The sequence below is a fragment of the Carcharodon carcharias genome, chromosome 1 (assembly GCF_017639515.1).
Source record: "Carcharodon carcharias isolate sCarCar2 chromosome 1, sCarCar2.pri, whole genome shotgun sequence".
In the NCBI taxonomy this organism is placed as follows: domain Eukaryota; kingdom Metazoa; phylum Chordata; class Chondrichthyes; order Lamniformes; family Lamnidae; genus Carcharodon; species Carcharodon carcharias.
This window is the reverse complement of record NC_054467.1, coordinates 81,710,702-81,735,659: the sequence shown is the minus strand read 5'-3', so window position 1 is coordinate 81,735,659 and position 24,958 is coordinate 81,710,702. Positions and strand designations below refer to the sequence as shown.

Genomic DNA, 24,958 nt, shown 5'->3' with positions numbered 1-24,958 from the left:
CTCCTTTCAGTTACCTAAGAACTGCAACCTGGCTGGGTGGTGGTGGAAGAGCAAGGGTGGGAGAGCAGGAAGACAAGTGATGATGAAGGAACAATCACTCTCAGGCTCAGAGGCACCAGCTCAGATAATGGCATTTTGCATAATATAGAGGCTAACTTAAGAGGCAGGATCTGCACATGGTGTTTTACTAGGCACAAGCAATTTACAGTCAGGGCACAGGGAAAGGGTACTGCAAGTGGTAGCTTGCCTCATGGTTCAGATAGGAGAATTGCTCCCTGAAGACCGTGGAAAAGGAGATGGCCTCCTGCTGAGAGCCTTTTCCCCCCACCTCCTCCTTAGAGCAGCTTGTCCTCCTCTGTGTCACTCTACTGTTTCTCCCTGTTGCAGGCCAAGGGAGATGTAAGCCACACCACCCATTACTGGGAACAAGTGGCATGAGCAGAAGCCTTGTAGTGGCCTTTACAGAGGAAATAGGAGCAGGAGTAGGTCATTCAGCCTGTTGAGCTGCTCTGCTATTCAACTAGATCATGGCTGATCTTCTACCTCAATACCGTTTTCCTGTATGGCTTCCATATCCCTCGATATGTTTAATATCTAAAAAATCTATTGCTCTCCGTCCTGAATATACTAAATGACTCAGCCTCTACAGTAGTGGGGTAGAGAATTCCAAAGATTGACCATTCTCTTAATGAAGAAATTCCTCCTCATCTCAGTCCTAAATCACCAACCCCTTATTCTGAGATTGTGTTGGCTGGTTCTAGACCCCAAGTCAGGGGAAACATCCTTCCTCCATCTACCCTGTCAAGACCTGTAAGAGTTTTGTATGCTTCAATGACAACACTTCTCATTTTTCTAAACTCTAGAGAATATAGGCCCAGTCTCCTCAATCTCTCCTCACAGGACAATCCTGCCATCCAAGGATCAGTATGGTGAACCCTCATTGTACTCCCTCTATGGCAAGTATAGGCAAGGAGACCAAAACTATACACAATACTCCAGATGCAGTCTCACCAAGGCTCTATACAATTCAGCAAGACTGCTTGACCCCTGTACCCAAACCCTCATTCAATAAAGGCTCACACACCATTTGCCTTCCTAATTGCTTGCTGCGCCTGCATGTTAGCTTTCAGTAATTTATGAACAAGGACACCCAGGTCCCTTTGGACATCAACACTTCTCAATCACTCATCATTTAAGAAATACTCTGCATTTCTGTTTTTTCTACCAAAGTGGATAATTTCACATTTTTCCACATTATATTCCATCTGCTATGTTCTTGCTCACTCACTTAGCCTGTCTAAATCCTCTTTTCATCCTCCTCACAATTCACATTCCCACTTAGTTCTTTGTCATCAGCAAACTTGGAACTATTACATTTGGTTCTCGCATCCAAATTATTGATATAGATTGTGAATAGCTGGGGCCCAAACAGTACCCCACTGGTTACAGCGTGCCAACCTGAGAATGATCTGTATATTCCTACTCTGTTTCCTGTCCAGTAACTAATTCTCAATCCATGCCAATATATTGCCCCCAATCCCATATGCTCTAATTTTGCTCACTAACCTCTTGTGTAGCCTTCTGGAAATCCAAATACACCACATCCACTGGTTCCCCTTATCTACCCTGCTAGTTATATCTTCAAAAATCTATGACAGGTTTCTCAAACGTGAGTTCCCTTTCATAAACCCACAATGACTCTACTCAATGCTACCATTATTTTCTAAGTGTCCAGTTATCACTTCCTTTATAATAGATTCTTGCATTTTCCCTACTACTGATGTCATGCTATCAGGCCTGTTGTTCCCAGTTTTCTCTCTCCCTTTTTTAAGTAGTGGGGTTACAACTGTTTCTTTCCAATCTGCAGGGACTGTTCCTGAAACTAGAATTTTAGAAGATGACCACCAATATATTCGCTATCCCTACAGCCACCTCTTTCAACACTCTGGGATGCAGATCATCAGGCCCATAGGATTTGTTAAACTTTAGGCCTGTTAATATCTCCAGTACTACTTTTTTGCTAATACTAATTTCTTTCAGTTCCTCATTCCCGCCGGTCCTTTAGTTCTCTAGTATTCCTGGAAGGTTTTTTGTATCTTCATCTGTGAAGACAGACACAAAGTATTTGTCGAGTTTCTCTGTCATTTCCTCATTCCCCATTATAAATTCTCCTTTCTCCGCCTGTAGTGTGCCCACATTTGTCTTTGCAAATCTTTTCCTTTTTATATAACATATTTATGTTTCTTGTTAGTTTACTTTCATATTCAATTTTCTCTTTCTTTATCAGTTTCTTGGTCCTCATTTGCTGAATTCCGAAATGCTTCCAATTCTCAGACTTGCTACTTTTTTTGGCAACTTTAGAGCCCTCTTCCGTTGATCTAATACAATCTTTAACTTCTCTTGTTAGCCATGGTTCAATCACTTCTCCTGTCGGATTTTTGTGCCTCAAATGAATATGAATTTGTTGTAAGCCATGCATTAATTATTTAAATGGTAGCCATTGCATGTCTACCATCATACCTTTTAATATGGTTTTCCAATCGACCACAGCCAACTTGTCCCTCATATCTCCATGGTTTCCTTTGTTTAAATTTAAAACCTAGTTTTGGATTGAACCATATCACTTCCAAACTTAATGTAAAATTCAGTCATATTATGGTCACTCTTCCTTAGAGGCTCCTTTGCAACTAGGTTATTCATTAGACCTTTTCCATTACACAACACTAGATCTAAAATATCCCATTTTCTAGTTGGTTTTTCAACACACTGTTCTAGAAAACCATGTCGTTTACATGCCTTACAGCTTCCTGTAGACTTCATCAATTTTAAGTAGCAGGACAAATCACAAAACATTTTACTAACTCAGCAAAAACCAGTGGAAATCAGTCAGCAACTAGCCTAAAAGTGGTTGATGATCCCTTTGCATAGCACTGGTGCAGTGATCTTTTCTGCTGCTAAACACATGTTCAACCATGTGAGATTAAGAGGGGAATTAGCTGGAGTGTTGAAATCAAAACTGGCAATGCTACAGTCAAATCAGCTTTAAATATTGACTGACGCCGTAAACTGTCCACTCTGTATACTTCTGCCCTACACTCCCAGGCTAATGACTTCAACAAAATGTCGCCTGCATGGCTGGCACCAGAAGTGTACATGTATCAAAAATACGGGTACTACATAACCAAATTTTCCAACCTTTCTGTCACAGGTCTCTTCTAAGTAGGAGTTCACTGTTACTGCCCAATCTTAATTATATGACAGCATGATCCAGGGTTGTGATAATGAAACCTCATTATTATTTGAACTAGAAGCTGTACATTTGCATACCTGATCAATCTTCTGAAAAGTAGATTCATAAAACCAGGCCAAATGTAAATCTCCAAACTCCTTTATTTCATAAAATAATCCTAAAAAGAAAATGCTGGAAATAGCAGGTTAGTCAGTATCTATGGAAAGAAAAAGCGAGTTAATGGGCAGCATCTTCCAGTCGACAAGCAGGGGTGGGGTCCGCTCGCCGACAAGTAAATGACGTGGGGATACATCGGGCGTGCGTCCCGGTGTCACCCCGTGTCATTTAGATTCTCAGTTTGGCGGGCGCACAGCTGAGTCGGCTGCGTGCCCACCGAACTGGCAACGGCCTACTAAGGCCATTAAAAAACTAATTAAGATAATTACCGGACCTGCCCGTCCAACCTTAAGGTTGGTGGGCAGGCTGGGAGCCCAGGCGGGCTTCGGAAAAAACATGAAACCTCTTCCACGGGCTGGATGAGGTTTCATGAGGGATTTAAAAATTTCAGAATATTTTAAAAGTTATGACATGTCCCAGCACATGTGACAGTGTCACATGAGGGACATGGCAGAGAAATTTTTTATCACCTTTATTTAAAGTTTTCAATCAGAGCCAATCTCCCTGAGGCAGCACATAGCCTCAGGGAGATCTGTGTGCTCTTTCATGTGCATGCACGAAAGAGCGCACTCCCAGCTGAGGGAATTCCCCCTGCCCACACAGGGAGCGCACAGCGCTTCCTGGCGGATGTCACGCTCGGTGGGCCATAATTGGCCCACCCATATAAAATGGTGGCGCCCGGAAGGCCACCTGCCTGCGCCCACTCTCGCACTTCCCCCCCTAATGGGAGGAAAATGTTAACCTATATTTCAGGTCAATGGCCTTTTGCCAGACCAACTTTTTAATGATTTCATAATTGCAGAATGAACATAGTGCATTGAGGAAAATCAGGCCAGGGACGATCGTACTCCTGTACAGCCACATGTTTCATTTTTTTGTCCGTTTAAACTGGATATTTACTCTGTTGAAATCACAAAAATACCAAGCTTAGAATGTAAATAACAGTCTTCTTTTTTGACAGATTCAAGTTTGACGGATGAATCTGAAACACCCTTTACTTTGTTACAATTCAAATATCACAGTTATTTGGAAATGACAAAGCTGCTGAAACAGACGACATCTGTGTGCGCACCTATTTCAACAATGTACACCATTGGCCGCAGTTTTGAAGGCAAAGACCTTTATGTGATTGAATTTTCAAGTAATCCTGGGGAACATGAATTGCGTAAGTAGCTCCCTAATTCATTCTGCCCATTTCTTCTCTTACCTTTCATTTTCATTGTCTTTGTTACTTTGCCCTGGGGAAATTTAAATCTAAGCCACATGGTGAGTAAGTGTCAGGAATAGGTGGGCTACCCATTGTACAACTGATGAATTTTACTTTCCATTGACTTAATTGGACTTGAGCGTAAAGCATTTGGGCAATGCCAAGGGTGAGGAGGCCTTGTTGATTTTAATTGTAGGTCATCGTTTAACTAGCTGTTCACTGATTCCTATCTGGCACCAGGTCAGATTGACAGCCTTGAATATGTGGATGGGACAGACATGACTAGAAGGAGGCCGTAGCCAACTACCCATGAGGATGGTGCCCTACAGCCATTGGAAGGAAAGAGGACATTTTAGGAGGTCAGGGGTTCCAGTGAGCTTAGAGAGGAAGCAAAGACTGGGGAGGAACACTGGAGAAGCAATCCTGCTGCTCCTGGTCCACAAGGAGTTCCTAAATGTAGCAGATCTTTAATACTTACCTGAACCCGTCACCACCTCTTCTCCCACTATCTTGGATCCACTGTTGGGCAGCCATCAGGGCCAGACTCCTGCCTTAAATTGCAGGACTTTTGATTGTTAATTCGGCCCCTGCCTGCTCATCAAGGGAGGCTTGTTGAAGGGCTGATTTAGAGCAGAAAAATTTAAATGGCCTAAAGGGTGACGAGTTGGAGCATCAAGATAGAATTTTAAAATTTAACCCCTCCAATTTCCCCTTGTTGGGGACTTAAAATTGGGGTCATTGAGTCTGTAATTTTACATGAATTATTTTGTTATGTGTAAAAGAAAAAATGTATAAATCTTTTAAGATAAACTTAACCTAACCTACCTGGTGGGTAAATGATGGGTTCCAGTCAGCTATGCTTTGTGTAACCTGCCTAATAGGCTGACTTTAGGCATAAAACTGGGGGTTGGTCCAATCCTACCAGTTTCCGCTGGGTAGGTTAAGTTAAGTATCCCCTCTGTTGACAAAAGAAGTATAATACATTATTTATATGATCATTTAATATCGAAACTTTTTTTTCAGTTAAGCCGGAATTTAAATATATTGCAAATATGCATGGCAATGAAGCATTGGGGAGAGAGCTGCTGATTTATCTTGCACAGTATTTGTGCTCTGAATATTTAAATGGAAACAAAAGGATTCAGGCTTTAATCAATAATACCAGAATCCATCTACTGCCTTCTATGAATCCCGATGGCTATGAAATAGCATCTGAAGAGGTAACTTAGTTTCTCTTTTTGAGTTCCTAATAGCATAAATACCAGGAGATCTTCTATGGCATTGCTTACAATAAGCTTTCCATTTCATACAAAGCAGAGTATATTACAGTGTACTATGATGATTTTCATGCAGCTTTGGCTTGTTTTTTAAGGCCACAAAATTCAACTTAAGATATGCAAATAGGAATGCCCCCAATAATTTCATCCTGCCCCTCTTCATTACTTATTTTCATTTAACTTGACTCTACCACCAACCCACCCAACCTCCTGTCCCTGGTCCATCCTGAACTTACCTACATGCTTGATTTTCCGATACCATCTCCCACTTTAACAAATTATCATTTCCTGACCCCAACCATCTCCTCTCCCTTGTGTATGTACAGTCCCTCTACAACTTCATCCCTTACAGAATGGCCTGTAGCCTCCCTAGCTCTAACAGCTCAGTGAGGCCCTAACTGCCCTAATCTTGTCCACCTGTACAAGCTTATTTTCATATTGAACAACTTTTCTCATAACTCTCAACACAATTAAAAGGCCTCAACACTTCCTCCCAATAAAATATCCTATCTATGCTTACTGTTTTGTAGATATATTGAGCATTATTTGTTCCAAACTAATTCATGTCCTCTCAACACCAACCCGCCACCCCACATCTCTTTTCATGTTACATTTATGAATGTGTGGGTGCTGCATCTTGCTCTTACAATGATCTAGAAAATGTCACTAATTTTGCTTCAAATTTTCACCGCTCCTTCATCTTTATGTGGTCCATTTCTTCCCTTCCCTTCTTTTAATTCTCTCTCTCTCATCTTTGGGAATTAAAACCCACCAATTCCCACAACTACATGAATTACACTTTCACCACCCATCCCTCCCCCCCACAATCCCCCATTCAGACTCTAATCTCCCAGTTTCTCAGTCCTCAGCCTCAGTTGCATCTTCTCCAATGGATCTACCTCTACACCTCCCTTTTCCTCAGCCAAGGATTCTCCTCCACCATTGGACACAGGATTCTAGGCTGTGTCCTTTACATTTTCCATGCTTTTGGTCTCATTCTTTCCTCTTACCAAAACTAGAATAGGATCTCACTTGTCTTCACCATCCGCCCCACCAGCTTTCAAGTTTGACATGGTATTTCCATCATTTCCAGTATGGTCCAACTGCAACATATATTTTATATATATTTTTTCTTCTTTTTGTAAGTGTAAACAATATATATTTTATCCTCCCTTCTTCACTTTCCAAACAGATCATCACCTCCATGACACCATGATTCATTATGTTACCACCACTACCATTTGCTCTCCTTCCTCTTGCATCTTGCCATGCAGCTCCTACATCATTAATAAGGGTTAAAATCACCTCACCGAGGTGAGAGAGAAGTTATTGTGGGCTCCCTCCAACCTAACATACTGTACTTGCTGCTCTTATTGCAATCTGCTCTACTCTGAGAAGACCAGGTGCCAGTTAGTTAACCACTCTGCCAAACATCTTTGTCTGTTTGCAAGTTTGATCCCAGGTTCCCCATTGCTTGCCATTTTATCCCCTGTCCCCTTTTCATTCTGACTTCATTGTCTTTAGTTGTTCACCCTGTTCTGAGCATTACAACAGCATTACACCTTTCCTTTCTATTAGTCACTTTGCAGCCCTCTGTCTAGAGTTACAATCTTCAATTGGATGTATTCCTGTAGATTTCACCGCAAAAAAGTGTTCAAAGAAACCGAGCCTAGTTTTTGTTCACGAGTTGCTATGTCCATTTATTCCTGGGGACCAGGGCAATCGTGAAAGCTTAACGGCCATACCTCTTACTATTGCTGTCAGACCAAACTACAGATTCCATTTTCTCTTCAACAGGGAACACTGGTGATATGGGCCAGAATTCTCCACCCATCGGGCGCATGCCCAACCCGACTGAGCATAAAATGATGAGTGATGATGCCGGGTGTGCGTCCCGATGTCATCGCGCACTCGCACGATATTTTGGTTGGTGGGCACGTGCCAGAGTCGGCAACGCACCCGCCGACAATTAAAAGGCCTATTAATACCATTAAAAGTGTAATTGAATGAGATTTCTGGCTGCATGTCCAACCTGGTGATTGGCGGGCACGCGAAAAGGCCAAGCGGCCTTTGCATTTTTTAGGAAACCTCATCCATGGGTGGGATGAGGTTTCCAACAGGAAATAAAAATAAAATTTAAATTTAAAAATTTAATTAATAACATGTCCCTGCTCATGTGACAGAGTCAGGGGACATGTTTTATAACATTTTAGAAATCTTTATTTTTAATGTTTTAAACTGTTCAGCTCCCTAAGGCAGCTCTGTGCCTCAGGAAGATTTTCAAGCGTGCACCCGTGCACAGGCACAAAGCTTTTGCTGGCCCTCCTACCCCCCCACCCGCCCCAACACTCAGTGTTGATGCATGCGTTTCACACTGGGCGGGCCTTAGTTGGCCTGCCAGCATGAAAACATGGTTGGGCCCCAATTGTTGGCAGCGGCTGTCTTCCTGACCGCCCACACCCACCCCCGTCTGGGAATGGGTTGATTGAATGAGTTGGAGCTTGGGATGGCGACCCTCTTGCTGGACCACTATTTTGGCTTGTTATTCAGCACTCTTGGTGTTGACCTGTTGCTTCACTCTCAGCTCCTTAGCTGCTGGGCCCTACCACACTTTATCCAGTTTTAATGCTCTAACACCTACCTGCCTTAAATTCCTCAGCCATATGTACATCTTTACAATCTTTATGGCTCGTGCCATTTAACCTTCCCCTGTTTTCTGCTGAAGTGCTCTACAGGTTATTCTATTTCTTGCCTTGCGTGTGTCTTATTTACTCTACCTCTTCCTTTTGTTTTCTTCCTTCTCAAATGCTGTTTACCTAGAATACCTTCCTGTGTTGACGCACCCAGTGCAGGACTTGTGACCGATTTACTACTGCAAAGTTGCAGATCTAATTTTATATAATACATTTGTAGAGCGTAATTAAGAAAAGTTTTCTCAACAACAAAGATCCACTTGCATCAATAATTTATAGGGAAGAATTTTCCCCCCGTTGGGGGGGAAGTGCAGGAGCGGTTGCGGGCGCGGGCAGGTGCACCTCCGATCAGACGCTAATTAAGGCCCGCCCAGTGTGACGTCTGCCAGGAAGCGTTATGCACTCCCTGTGTGGGCGAGGGGGATTCCCTCAGCTGAGAGTGTGTGAGAAAGATCACACTCATCTCCCTGATGCTAAACGCTGCCTCAGGGAGATCGGCGCCAAATTTAAAAATGGTAATGGTGCAAAAACAAAATTTCCCTGACATGTCCCCTCATGTAACACTGTCACATGAGCTGGGACATGTCTAACGCTTTAAATCATACTTTTATTAAAATTTAAAAATCCCACATGAAACCTCATCCCACCCCTGGATGAGGTTTTATGCTTTTTCTGAAGCCCGCTAGGGCTCCCAGCCTGCTCACCAACCTTAAGGCTGGACGGGCAGGTCCATTAATGAGGTTGATGACTTTGTCAATGGCCTCAATATGCTGTTGACAGGTCAGCGAGCGCACAGCTGATTCGGCTGAGCCCCCGCCCACCTGAAAATTTAAATGGAGCGCGGTGATGTCGGGTGTTCTGCCTGACTTCATCCCGCGTCATTTTACGCATTGGCAAGTGGGCCCCGCGCCCCCAATTACCAACCTAAAGATCCTGCCCAAACAAATTAGTCCTCACAATGAGATGCAAAATCTGTATTAGGGGAGATTTTAGTGTTTTGAACTTACTTTCCAGCACCGTGTGTGGCAATCTATATCCATATCGTGTTATAAATTCAGGTACAATTGTTCCTACAATTATGTTAGATATACAGACCCTGAACTCTCAGGGATAAGGTGATGCAAAGCCACCATTATCTATCCCTGACAGGAAGGATTATGGGGTAAAACCCATTTGCGCTAGGACTCTAACCCTGTTTAAAAATCTTGTCGTGAGTAGGGACAGACGTCTCTTGCATTGTCCTGCTTATATATAAATCTGAGTGGAAGAGTTGATGTTCAGGAAATGATATCAGCTTCCTAAACTTCCAGCTCCACTGTGCCAACATAATGAAGCAGGCAAACTAATGTGCCATGATTTGATACAGAAGCAAGTGGGACCCAATGTTATTTGCTAGAGTCACTGGCAAAGTGGAAATTTTAAAATGAGTATTTTTAAGATGTAGGGATGGATTTTCCGGTGGGTGTCAAGACCCTGACATTAGGCTTAAATGTCCTCAGTTCTGAATCCACCTTTATGCTCAGCATGCCCGCTAGCGCAACTGTCCCGGAAGCAGCCTCTATATCGGCCGTCATCGCACTCGCTGTCCTCTTAAGGGCAGTAGGCAGGGTCCCCATGCTGCAGGTTAAATCTGAAGGCCTGCAGCAATGTCAGGCTGGCAGCCCCACCAGGAGAGGTGGACAGTGCCGACCAAGGCTGGCAGGTGAGCGCAAGGGTGCTCAATACAGATTCATCCTCAGCTGCCTGCATTGCATTTATAAACTGAAAAGCCTGAGGCTGGTACAGCCATCAGGTTGAAGAGGAAACCCTTTTGCTGGACTATTCATGGATGGGTTTGCAGCCTTTCATCCTTGTGGCCCCGTCCTTGTGGTATAGCGTCTCTGGCCCTGATGGCCCCTGTGGCCTGCCACTGGGAGGCCACCTCGATTGAGTCAGCACGCAGCGGGGCGGGCAGGTGGGTGGGTGGGGAGTGGGGGGGGGGGGGTCATTCTGACAGTGGTGAAATACCAACACCTGTGCAAAATGGCCCCTGAAACAGCTCTTAATTGTACTAAATGGCTGCCTATCTTCGTGGAGTGGGCAGCTGACCCAGCTTCTAATCCCACCCCTGGGAAAGTCCACTGGAGGACTGGATGCCTCGGAGAGCTTTCCCCCTTACTTTTCCACCCTCCCCTTAACCCCCCTCCCCTGCCCCACACTTCCAGCCCCGTCACCATGGGGCCAGGGAAAGTTCAGAGGCGGAATTTTAACTGTGGCGCATCATTTTTGACAGCAGAACTAGAACACCACTTCCACTCTCTTGCTGTTTGTTGCTACTCATGCGAAGTGCCAGCGACGTGCATGGGAGACATGAGTGGGCACATGGCAAGGGAAGCTTTTCATTGGTGAAACCTTCTGTCAGCTGACAATGTTGCAGGTACAGGCAAGCTATAAAAGATCCTCCTGGTCAAACAGGGAGGCTGCATCACAGCCACACCATTCCTGCCCAACTCCATTGCCGTTAACATAAGACTTATTGAGAGCACTAAGGTGCTCTGGCCTTGGCTCCATATCCCTTAATACCCCTGACTTGCAAAAATCTATCAGTCTCAGAATTAGAATTATTAATTGAGCTAGCATCTACCTCTTTTTGCGTGAAAGAGTTCCACATTTCTACCGCCCTTTGTGTGAAGAAGTGTTCCCCAGTTGCTCTCCTAAATGGGTGTGCTCCGATTTTAAAGCTATGTCCCCTTGCCCCAGACGTCCCTCTGGCAGAAAAAGGTTCCCTTTATCTACCCCATCAATTTCTTTCAAGATCCTAAAACTCTCAGTCAAATTGTCCCATAGCCTTTGATAAGCTTAAATTATGTAATTTTATCCTTGGAGTCCTAGTGAATGGTGAATGTAACAAAACGTTTACCCCTTTATATAATTGATACCACTTCCTGGCATTGAGGTCCATCTGCCACAGTTTCTCCCACTCACTTAGTCTATCAATGTCTATTTGTAGACAAGCAAAGAATGAGTACACTAGTGCTTTGTAGTCTGCACTACTTACTATGGCTCCAATCTTTGTGCCATTGGCAAATTTGGATATATGGCTCATTCTGTTATCTAAATGATTAATAAATGTAATGAATAGTTGAGACTCCAGCACAAATACTATTGGTAACATGCTTTCCAAAATATATCCAAAATCAAAGCAGTATATCTTTCTACCTATAATATCAGGAACAAAAATGTGATACTAATAGTTGTGAAAAATGCAATAAATGTGGCTTGTCAGAGATGTTTAAATTTAACGTACCACCAGGCTGACTGCAAACAAGGAACTGGTGATTAAATGAAAATGCTGGTTAGAATTGCTAAATTTTCATTTGAAGTCAAAATATTGGACTTCAAAAGGGCTTTTTCCTGATCATTGTATTTATGGGCTGAATTTTTCCCCCATCGGGAGGGGAATTTGATGGGCAGGCACGTGCAGGTGTGCTTCCGATCGACGCTCCTGATCAGAGGTGGAGCGCCATTATACGTAGGCGGGCCAATTAAGGCCCACCCAGTGTGATGTCCGGAGGAAAGTGCTATGCGCTCCCTGTGCAGGCGGGGGGGCGGGGGGGGTGGGATTCCTAAAACTGAGAGTGCACTCTTTCACGCATGCACACAAAAGAGCGCACTCATCTCCCTGAGGCTAAGTGCTGCCTCTGGGAGATCGGCTCTACATGTAAAAAAGATAAAAGTAGAAAAATAAAATTTCCCTTCCATGTCCCCTCATGTGACAATGTCACATGAGTTGGGACATGTCCATAATTTTTACAAAATCTTTATTAAAATTTTTTTAAATCCTACATGAAACCTCACCCGCCCATGGATGAGGTTTCATGTTTTTTCTAATTGCCACTAGGGCTCCTGGCCAACCCACCAACCTTAAGATTGGATGGGCAGGTCCTTTAATTGCTTAAATGATCCTGTCAATGGCTTCAATTGACCATTGACAGGTCAGCGGGCCCGCAGCTGATTTTGCAGCACTCCTGCCTTCCTGAAAATTTAAATCAGGCGTGGTGACATCAGGAGTTCCCCCCTACATCACCACGCATCAATTTTATGCGTTGGCAAGCGGGCCCTGCCCCCACTCGCCGACTCGCAAAATTCAGCCGTATGTGTTTTGCATCCTTTGTGATTTCCCAATTTGTTTAAGCTTTATTTTCTTCCACATAAATACAATACCTATTTTAGCCAGGAACAGTTCTGATCTTATGTTTGATACTCTGCTAATGTAGAAGCCAATGATGCATATTCTGGACTGAAAATTCTCCAGCTAAAATAATTGTAAATCATACAGTCATGCAAGAATAGGCTACAGAATAACACAACTATGGTTTATGGGGAACAGGTCTACTCACAAGCAGCTGCTCTAAAATGGTTGATAAGGAAAATGGCATTTTGAACATCTGAAACTGTGCCAACGGGATGAAAAGTATTGTTTTGCTTTTAGTTGACACTATCATGGATACTTGAACATCCACTTTGAACAAATAATGGAACATAATGAAATTTTGGTGGACAGTGGAACATTAATGGGTTTATAAGACATGGTGTCACTCAGTTCTTTATTGCCACCATTGTTTTTATATTGATAGCCACATTATAAACAAAATTTTGGATTTGCAATGAACTAAGTATATAATAACAACAGCTTACATTTATCCAGCACCTGTAATGTTGAAAAACAATGTTCCAAGGTGCTTCACAGAAGCAAGAGGAGAAAATGAATACCAATCCAAAAAAACATCATGAAGAGTGACTAATAATTTGATCAAAGGGGTGGGTTTTAAAGGGGATCTTAAAAGAGGGAGAGATGGAAAAGTTTGGGAGATTCCAGCGTGTGAATCCTAGGTGGTTGAGAGAGCAACAACCAATTGTGGCCTTAAGGGAGCAGGTGATGAACAACAGATAGTACAATTAAAGGGAGTTGTCGACAAGGACCCTTAGATTCACTGGGGATATAAAACCGTTGGTAGAAGATCCATTAGCTATTATGTATACTGCCTGATTTACATTCAATGGCAAAGATAATTGGCATCCACTTTTAATTTTACAGAAACAAAATTAACAAAACGGCTTCTGCTACCACTGGATTTACACACAACAAAGTTCATTGTGCCACCAGTCGGGTGGGAAGATGCCATGGAGGATATTAAGACAATAACAAAAATTTTAAATTTGACATGTTTAGTGGGCTGGAGCAAATTTAGGCCAGGGCAGACTGGGTGATGGCGAAATGGGATTTGGTTTAGGATGGGGTTCACGCAGCAATGTTTTGGATGACTTGAGCTTTATGGGGAATGGGAGCTATAAGGCCACTCAAGAGAGTCAGTGGCATTAACAAAAATCAATGAATAACATTTGAACTCAGTTATCACTGTCCAATGAACAATACATGCCATTGTAATAAAGTCTTAATAAATTAATTTTCTGAATAATGCAGGGTCCTGGGTTCAATGGATGGGCCACTGGACGGTCAAATATGCAAAGTCTTGATTTGAACAGAAATTTTCCAGATCTAACAACAATATTTTATCAAGAAAGAAGAAAACGAGGAGGCCGTGTTGATCACATCCCAATTCCAAGATCATATTGGAATGGTAAGGTATGAGCTGTTAACATATTGTATTGTATTAGACTCTTTTATCCCTCTCTGTTGATGATGATGTTGAATTTTGTTTTACATTCTAAAGCTACTGATATGTGTTCTTGTTCTCTTTTTGTTCCCAAATATTGGTAATAAGCACACTTTAAATTTGGAAAGATGAGAGCTTTTTATCATTAATTTGCCATGCTGCCTTGTACAAGAGAAGGACAGGTTTGAACTGGTTCTGCTACACATCACACCAGTCTCCTGTGCAGCCATGAAATTTGGCTCCCTGGAACGTTTACATGCATCAATTTGTTCCTAGCTAATTAGTTTCTAGCTCTTTACAGATATTTACAGATAGTACAACAATATATAACATCCACTAGCTGACTTTCACCATGTAATTTCATTGATTGTATGTTGCTTTTATTTCCTTTTTTGTACAATTGCAGTTAAGTTGCTTGCAGAGAAGGCAGAGGTTATTACAAATTTAGAATTTTTGGTGGGAAACCTTGCTCATCAGCAGCAAATGTGAAATGATAGTTTCCTTTCTCAGGTCCTCTATAATGAATGTATTATAACTTTGGTAATACAGAACTTGAGTATTGCTGAAAAAAGAGCTTTTTGCCTTGCACTTATCAGGAAACTTGCCAAATAATTAGCACTGTCTTCTCATACAGTATAAATTGTCGTTCCTCCTACTGTTGGTTTGTCTTGCATAGGTGGCCTGATGAGTGCAAGATGAAAAGCTTCATTAGTAGATCTCTTTTATCAACAGTGTTATAAATCATTAGGTATAATTAAGAACAAATGAAAGAAAGAGAATGGAGTTCTGTAATGTCTTTTACTTTTGCGATGTGGGTTTTAGTACAGCTCACTCAGATGGAATTTCCTCTCACTGAAGAGTGATTCTTATATCAGGTTAATGTGTATATTTTCAATCTAATTACTAGTGAAAGTAATTCCAAAGTATAAGGCTGCTTTGAATTTGACCCACATTTAAATACCAGTTTTGACCTGGGGCAACAGTAGGAGTAAGATGAGGCGAATGCCAAACTCTAATCCGACTTCAATAGAGTGAAACCTGGGTCATTTTAATGCTAAAGTCTAATCTGAATGCTACAAGTCCTAAATTGACAGTGATTATCAGGGAGCTGGTGGAATGACTCGACTGAAGATTTCAGTCTCCTGCTGAAATTGGAAAGGAGAGTGGAAAATCCTGCCCTCTGAAAGCTTACTAATGCTTTGAGGCATAATCTTCCTATGTTGAGCATTATACTCGGTGTTAGGATCATTTAATGCAACCTATGATATAAAGTGACTTTGAACGTTTTCCTACCTTTAAAGGCACTTTTTAAGTGCCAGTTTTTGCTCGTGTGACAATTTCTTTGGTGTTTCCTCCATTCGCCACAATAGCTTTGGTGGATTAGTAATGGAACCCATGGATAAACTTTGCAGTTATGGCTTCCAACGATCTTCTACTGTAATTTTGGCAATTACAGGCAGCAGTTTTTCCTGATTTGTCACAAAATCAGTGGCCAAGGATAGTTTGGTGATTGTATTATACTGTATTAGTTTTAATAGTTATTGAAAGAAAAGCCCTCTCAAATCATTTTTAAGGAACCTAATGTCAGGTTTTACTAGTTGATGTCTCACTTCCAAACTAAATAGTGCAAACCAAGAAATACTGAAAATAAGGTTAATTATTTTATAATGAAAAAATCTAAAAATAGTGAAGGCTTCATTGGTTAGAAATCAATTAAAAGATAACAGTGCCTGAAGATTGTGAAAATAAAAATGGACGGAGAAACGGAAGAGGAATGGAAGGTAAAGTAATTTCTATTTATTTTTATTAAAAAAGCATCTCTTTGTTTATTCTTGCGATATAGTTAGTATTACTATAGTGAAGCTATTGCTGTCACTTGAGAGATTTTGTTACTGTGAAGAAAATACGTCACTGATGGGAGTAGCTTATGGGCCCCTTAACTGTAGCTGCACTGTAGAACAGAGCATAAATCAAGAACTAATCGGGTTTGTAAGAAAAAGTACTGTAATAATCATGGCAATTTTAATCTTTATTTCAATCGGACAAATCAAATTAGTAAAGGTAACCTTGAGGGCAAGTTCATAGAAGTTCATACAGAATGCTTTAGTACAGGGGGATCTGAATGTCCTCATACACGAATCATAAAAACTTAGCATGTAGGTATAGCAAGCAATTAAGAAGGCAAATGGAATGTTGCCCTTTATTGAAAATGGGATGAAGTATAACAGTAGAGTCTTCACAACTGTGCTGAGCATTGGTGAGTCCACACCTAGAGTGCAGTTTTGGTCTCCTTATTAAGGTAGGATATACTTGCATTAGAGGCTGCTTACTAGGCTGATTCCTGAAATGAAGGTGTCTTACGAGGAAAGGTTGAACAGGTTGGGTCGATACGCATTGGAGTTTAGAAGAATGAGAGGTGATCTTATTAAAACTTATAAGCTTCTGAGCGTGCTGACAGGGTAGTTGCTGGGATGATGTATGCGTATCTAGAATGAGGAGGCACAGTTTCAGAATAAGGGACCTCTCATTTAAGTTGGAGATGAGGAGGATTTTTTTTTTCTCTCAGCGGGTCATTATACACCTTTGAAATTATCTACTCCAGAGAGCTGTGGAGGCTGGGTCATTAAATATATTCAAAGCCGAGTTAGATTTTTGATCGACAAAGGTGTCAAGGGTGATGAGGACAGACAGTAAAATGGAGTTGAGACAATGGTCAGATTAGCCATGATTTTATTGAATGACAGAGTAGGCTTGAGGGGTCGAATGGCCTATTCTTGCTCCTATTTTTTATGTTCTTGTGTTGGACTGTCAGAAAGCTGCAGTCAATGACAAGGTGCCTGGAAAAGTCTTGCACTAACTTGGCAAAGAGCTTTATGCAGAGTTTGGATCTCATTCTTCCAATGTGGAAATGATGGCCAAATCTGTTAGCACACTTGCGGACCTAACCATGATGCACTTAACTTCCATTGCAGCAGAAACTGCCCATAGTCATAGTGCTGCAGTGAAAGGTCAAGTGTCTTCCATACAAGCTCAGACTGCTGTCATCATAGCTGTAGATACCAGTGCTTAAGGGCCTTTCAACGTGTCACAGCAATCCAGAAGTCTGTCCTCCAGCACATTACTAGGATTGCTTGTATGTCTTCCTGATGGAGTGGTAGTGGCTCCATGGTGCAAGAACCTGTTGCCTCTCTCAGGCTAATAGCATTTGTCCTCCTACCCCTACCACTCTGTTAATGGCTTGTTGCACTGTCATCCAGCCATCCCAGACTGATGACACCCATTCTGAGATTGTACAGTCTGAAGCTGAGCCTCAGAGATCTAGGGCTTCTCCTGGTCATCCTGTGAGGCAATCTGCAGTCTCCTCCAGGAAATTCAGCAGCCTTCCACCAGCCTTGCAGCAGCCATTGGGGTAACACTGCATAGGAGGGCTAGGATGGGTAGAGACACTGAAGATGAGCATGAAGGTGATGCACAGGGTGATTAATTGGCCCTTGTATGGGGTATGAGATGATTTAATTTCATTTCATTTTGTATTAAAACTGGATGGTTTTATTTATAACTTTGGTTTGGAATTTTATTCTGTGATGGCTTTCATTGCAGCATTTTGGCCAAATGGAGGCTGTGATGGTCAGTAACAGAGGGAAGGTGTGGAACTATTGGGGAATAGGAAATTATGCTTTTGTTCATTGGTGCAGCAGTCAGATGAGTTGATCATGGACAGCCCAGCTAGAAAGGGACTGGCTTGATTGTCTCTTCCCTTCCTCTTCTTCCTCCTCCAATTTCTCCTCCTCCTTGGCAGGTCACTGTATAGATGGTAGCTAGGGCAGTACCCACATGATGACTATGTTGTGCAGCATGCATCTGACCAATGTGAATCTCGGCACGCGCTCTGTCAAGTACTGCAGGACTCCCTGGGCAGAATTTTTGCCGTCGGTGAGCAGGGGGGGCGGGGCCCACTCGCCAACGCATAAAATGACATGGATGTTGTCAGGCGGAACCCCAATGTCACCCCGCCCCATTTAAATTTTCAGGAAGGCGGGGGTACAGCAAAATCAGCTGTGGGCCCGCCGACCCTTCAATGGCCAATTGAGGCCATTGACAGGATCATTTAAGCAATTAAAGGACCTGCCCGTCCAACCTTAAGGTTGGTGGGCAGGCCAGGAGTCCCGATGGCAAATAGAGAAAACATGCAACCTCATCCAGCGGCAGGATGAGGTTTCATGCAAGGTTTTAAAAATTGTAATAAAGTTATTCTGTAAATTATGAACATGTCCCAACTTATGTGACATTGTCATATGAGTGGACTTGTAAGAGATTTTTCTATTCTCAATTTTTAATTGTTTTAAAAATGGAAGCGATCTCCCTGAGTGCCCTCTCACTTTGAGAGATTCCCCCCCACCTGCACAGGGAGCGCATAGCACTTCCCGGCACACGTCACACTGGCAGGCCTTAATTAGCCCGTCCATGTAAAATGGCAGTGCGGCCCACTTCACTTGCAGGGATCGGCTCCATGCCCGCCGGAGATTGGGTCAGGCATGCCCGCCCGACAGGCAGAAAATTCTGCCCCCCATGTCTGGTCCAGGCAGTGACGTGTTGTACAAGTACCCAATGTCACAATTTGTATGACAGAATGGTTTGTGTAATATGCACACTGCCAATGTGTGTGTGGGCTGTGCACCAAAATCATGAGCCCAATGGTCAGCAGGTTGTCCTTGTTGTCCCTTTAGTTTGGCATGATGATTGAAATGCAGATGGTACGGCAATTGACACAGATTGAAGGCATTATGACTATTGCCAGGATGCTGGGCATTGATTTGCATGATATATATATATATATATATTTATAATATATATATATAATTCATATGATCTGGCACCAGCTGAACATTGAGAAGGTGGAATACATTCCAATGTGGTCTCTCTCAAAGTTCAGTCGCAGTGCCGGCAAAGCAATGTGCCTACAGTCAGTGGCACCTTACACCTTGGGGAAATCAGCAATCTTGTTAAGGTGCAAGCTCACTCAGCCTGCCTCTGGCAAGAGAAAATCACCAAGCACTTCTACAATTACAATAATAGCCAGTAGAATTCAAGCAACAACTAACCTGAAAGTTGCTTATGATATCTTTAAATAGCATGGGTCGTGGGGGTTGAGAGTTGGGCATGAATGAGATGGGAGTCCTTCCTGCTGCTGATACATTGTTAGAATCATATCTTTCAAGACTGAATTTTTCTTTTACAAAATGGAAGGACATGGCATGGTCTGAATATTTAGATGTTCACCTGGAATTTTGTTTTAAAGGTCATAAGTTTACCTTGGAACTGTCAGCAAGCAGGCCTCTTCCAAGAAATCACCTGACCTATATGGTGCTTGAGGAAGATCTGGTTGCTTGTTTTAAAGTACAATCAATTTAATTGATGGAGGAAAAACACCAGAAAAGGAAGGTTAATAACTTGCTGGAAATCACATGGGAGAGAGGGAAAAAGACTTAAGTTGTGAACCTGCTTGTTTTGGAGGCAATTTTGTTTGAGAGCGGGCTGAGTAAAGAAGGCTCCCTCTCTCTACCTTGCCTAAAATTGTGTGTGGCTATCAACCTGTAGCCAGAGAACCCTCATCTGAGTCTAAGCAATTTGTATTTGGACCTGCAAAGCTGAAATCAATTGGTGGGAACTTCTAGATATCTACTGGGACCAGCACGCAAGAGAATCCCAGCATGAGACCCTGCGGACTTTATCCTTTATTTTATAACACCCATCCTCCAAAGCCCATCTCTGCAGCATCGTAAAACCAGGCGTTATGGAGCTGAATTTCATATACAGGAAGTGAAGTAATGATTGGTAAAGATTGATGGGGTTAAGAAAGAGAGATAATATAGCCAGACAATTAAATCTTCCACACCAATTAACTTCTGAAGGAATAAAACAACACATTGGTAAAATTAAATTTTCATGGCCAGTGAGGTTAAAAATTCACTTACTTCTGAATACACCTAACTTTTTCTGGTATCTTTACTGGGGAACTTGTAGAGAAGCTCTCGAACTTCATAACATTACATTGAATCAATGCAATGGTATTGGCGAGGTACTGTTATAATACGTTCTGTGGAATCACAGGGATTTCCGACAGCAATTTCCAGATTTCGATGTTCAATTATCCATGTACAGATGCTGGAAGTTACTGTCTGATTTATTCCAAAACAACATTGAGCACTGATAGCCTCATTGTTATTAGCTACGCAAAATCCAGGCCCTTGCCAGTTATTCCTAGCTAATGCAAAATTGTCCCCAATGGCTGAAGGGTTGATAACCAAAGGTTGTAGATTTAAGGTAATTGGCAGCATGAGAGAAATTGTATATGCAATGGGGGGGTGAGTTTAGGATTTGGAATGCATTGCCTGATAAGCTGATGCCTACAGGTTCAACAGTAACCTTCAAGAGGGAATTGGAGAAATACTTGAAGGAGAAAAAAAGGCAAAACGGGGAAAGGGCAGGACAGTGAGGCTAGATAGAAAGCCCTGTGAAAGAGCTACCACAGATTTGATAAGGTGATTGACATCTTCTGTGCTGCAGTATTAGATGATTCTATGATAATAGTTAATAGTTTTGTCTTCTGGCAAAATATAACTTATGTGACACTGTTCACCTCAAGGAAAGTGAAATGAAGTGTTAATAAATTCCACACTGGAGTATCTATTATGTTTCAACATGTGCTACTTCTTTTCTAATACTTTTAGGTAGCACCTGAGACAAGAGGAGTGATAAAATGGATGAAGAAAATACCTTTTGTTCTCTCTGCAAGTTTGCATGGTGGAGATTTAGTAGCGAGTTATCCTTTTGATTTATCAAGACTTCCAGAAGAAGAGAAGTTTTATTCACCCACTCCGGATGATCAGGTATATTGTGAATAATGTTTGAAGTGTTCTTTATCAAAAAGTTAATTAATATAAAAACAGATTAATTATTGCATTTATGATTCCAGATGTTTAAGATGTTGGCTAAGACGTATGCTGATGCGCATCCTATTATGTCGGACACAACAGACGAAAGATGTGGAGGCAACTTTGCTAATAAAGAAGGCATTATAAATGGAGCACAGTGGTACAGTTTTGCTGGAGGTAGCTCAGTTCCATAAGCTTATGTAAGAATTAGATGAATAGCATTTAACTGCAGTTACATGTGAAATCATTCAGTTGTGCAGTAGGCGATACGAACACCGATTACTGCTATAATTTTTGGATTAAAACCTCTTTGTGATTGCATTTTGATTTGCCATACTTACGCAAGTTTTCTCAGTTCTCAATCCTATTGGCTTCACTTTGAGCAGCACATCTCATCCTGAAAGAAATTCTTTAACTATATTCCTTAATTTGTGGGAAAACAACTTGAGTTATGCTTGGCAGAATGCGTCCAATCATAAAGTTGTGTCAAATGTACTCTTCCATTTCTGCCATTGCTAAAGTTGTCTCCAAAAGCTTGGGTTCCTCTTTCAAGGCAAAAGCTTCTTCTCCCATTTTAATTATCTTTGAAACCCAAGCCCAACCATGACTTGAATACTTTCTTCTCATTTCATGGGAGATTCTTCAAATTCCGCTTGTATCCCTAGACAGAATGCAAAACTACTTCTCAATTAAAAAGTGATTCCTACCTAGCATTCCCATCACAGGACTTCTCTTTCCCTCTTCCTATTTTATCAATATTACTAGATGAACATTCAAGTGAACTTTCCGATCCTGTTCCTGTCAAGCTGCAAATACACACTTTTCCTCCTCCCTGCATCTTCAGTGTGTTGATGGACCTGGACGGGATTTCCTAAATTTCTTTTTGGCTTATCTGGGATGGGAAGGATTGGAATATTTCTCAGGGATCTTTTCTACCATGCCCCTGCATCTACATAATCTGCTGCCTCTGACACACTTCCCACATGGTGATGCCCAGCCCACCCTCCTTCTCATCGTATCCTTCAATTAGTTCTCTCCAGAAACACATTTGATTGCTCCTTCTAATTTTTTGTATTAGATTACTGTGCAAATGTCACAAGAGTGTCATGAAACAGTTTGTCTTTTGTACACGTTAAGGCACATTTAAAGTACTGTCACATCTATTTTGTAATTTCAGGGATGCAGGATTTTAATTATCTGCACACAAATTGTTTTGAGATAACATTGGAGCTTGGGTGTGAGAAATATCCTTCTGACGAAGACCTCTATGCCGCCTGGCAAGAAAACAAAGAAGCCCTCTTGACATACATTGAAAGGGTATTTTTTTAAGAATTTAATCCGTGGATCAAGTGTCAATTAGGAATACTGTGGTATTGTCTGACTAAAACCACATTTTTAAAAAATCAACATTAAAGTACTAACCAGCTAAATTCCTTTTTAATGTTTTCTTTTGTTTTCTCACTTGAAATTTTGATATCTCAAACATCATGGGCAGAATTTTCTGTGTGTCGAGCGGGCGGGCCCAACCCAACCTCCGACGGGCGGGGAGCCAATCCCCACCGGAGATGCGGGCCCTGCCACCATTTTACTTGGCGGGCCAATTAAGGCCCACCCAGCGTGACGTCTGACGGGAAGCGGGTGGGGGGGATTCCCTAAAAGTGAGAGTGCACTCTTTCACGCATGCGCACAAAAGAGCGCACATCTCCCTGAGGCTAGGTGCTGCCTCACGGAGATCGTTGACACTTTTAAAAAGATTAAAAATAGAAAAAAAAATTTCCCTAACATATCCCCTTCATGTGACAATGTCACAAGAGATGTGGCATGTTCATAATTAACATAATAACTTTATTAAAAATTTTAAAACCCTGCATGAAACCTCAAACCACTGGTGGATGAGGTTTCATGTTTTATCTGTTTGCCGCTGGGGCTCCTGGCCTGCCCACCAACCTTAAGGTTGGACGGGCAGGTCCTTTAATTGTTTAAGTGGTCCTGTCAATGGCCTCAATTGGCCATTGACAGGTCGGCGGGCCCACAGCTGATTTTGCTGTGCCCCCACCTTCCTGAAAATTTAAATGGGGCATGTCAAGCAGGCCCCGCCCCCTGCAGAATTCTGCCCCATGAGTTTACTTGCTCGTAAAAATATATAAATATATATTTATATATCTTTAGAAAAACATATATATACCTTTTTACTTTTTAATGGGGCAAAGATTTTCCTTTAAGCCCAGCTAATTTGTCTTCACTTCACTTTGTCTCTGAGTTAGATGAAGAGGTGATCATGACCATGACTAACCAATTACCATTGTCTTTTTTTGCTAAGTTTCTGCTGGGAAACTAGGAACAGCAGGTTTCTGACAAACAATTCCCTGAGTTTACATGTTATTTAAAATGGCAAAGCTGACAGCATAGCAAGATTGATGCACCATATTTTAATTTAAAAAAATTATAATAACTCTATTGGTCTGGAAATCCCACAATGTTTTTGCATTTATGAAAGAGAAGAACTTGGGAAGAGGTAAATCCCAAATTGATTTAAGGCAAATTGAGGTATAATAAATAAAAGGAAAATTTTAGAGAAGATAGTTAAGCTAATGGAGGACAAAGTGCCAGGGCCTTATGGATACACCTAAAGATTCTGAAGCAAATGGGGAAAGAAAAATTTGAGTAATTGTGGCGTAGACTTTGAGGTTTTCTGCTTGATGTAAATAGATTGGTAGTATCCCTGAGATGACAATATGCCTGCTGTCTTATTCCTGCCTGGAGTTGCCTTCATGGGGAACAACCTTTGAACTGGTGGAGCATTCACCCAAGTTAGACTATAAGACTTTTGATGTACAAATTGAGTTTCAATGATATCAATAGGACCCCAATTGCCATTTGGAGAGTCAATTGGAGCAGCGTGTACCATTCATTTTTTAGTCATTCTTGATCTCTGCATTATATGATAGACATCAGCAAATTTTCCAGTCTTGGGACATTTTCCCAAAAGATCCCCCCCAAAATTCTAGAAATATATTTATGGATATACGCAGAGTTTAGAACCTCTAATGGTTTTAAGTACGTGTGCATGTTCCTAGAACTGGAACACTTGTGTGCACTTAAGGGCAATTAGGAATGGGCAACAAACACTGGCCTAGCCAGCGACACCCACATCTCATGAAAGAATAAAAATAAAACACAGAAGCTGGCACAATGAGAGTATGCATGGAAGCTGTGGCCATGAGCAAACTCATGCTTGCTGTACTAGGTCATGATCACTGGGCACCCAGTGATATTATCCTTAACTCTTCTTCTCCTACTAGCTGTAAAAAAGAAGTAACCTTTGATGAAAGTCAAATTTGATTGGGTGCTTAAGATATTTCAAATTGTGTGCAGCTACTTTATTTAAAACATAACCTTCCAAAAAACATCAGTTTTGGCTTCTTGGTTGAACCATGTTGGCCAGATATTTCTCTCAGCGGTGAAGGACCAGTTTTTGCCGTTCACCTCATATACGGTTGCCCAAAGATTTTTCATGGACTTGTCAGTGGAGATTTCCAGTTATCAGCCATGTGTTTCAATGTGGCACACTCCACAGGAGATCTGTGGTATCTGTGAACATGGCAAACAACAACAAAAATCTTAAACAAATCAAATTGAAGAATCCTCACTGAACCATGCAAAGGAAATTTATGAAAACAGGAAATATAAATTACATTTAAATCGTTTACAGGAAGTGAATTAAAGATTAAGAAATACAGATACAATTGAGAGAGATAAAAAAGGCAGAATTTTTTAAAAATT

At 41.8% G+C, this 24,958-nt stretch overlaps 1 protein-coding gene across 1 annotated transcript in view; it reads left to right on the top strand.

Moving 5' to 3' along the window:
- Window positions 1-24,958, top strand: part of cpz (carboxypeptidase Z) — a 55,678-nt gene that overhangs the window by 28,449 nt on the left and 2,271 nt on the right. Inside the window, exons 5-10 of the mRNA XM_041199599.1 lie at window positions 4,368-4,571; window positions 5,637-5,833; window positions 14,048-14,209; window positions 20,972-21,130; window positions 21,217-21,352; window positions 22,353-22,492. Of these exons, the coding sequence (XP_041055533.1) occupies window positions 4,368-4,571; window positions 5,637-5,833; window positions 14,048-14,209; window positions 20,972-21,130; window positions 21,217-21,352; window positions 22,353-22,492 (998 nt within the window). The remainder of the gene's footprint in view (window positions 1-4,367; window positions 4,572-5,636; window positions 5,834-14,047; window positions 14,210-20,971; window positions 21,131-21,216; window positions 21,353-22,352; window positions 22,493-24,958) is intronic.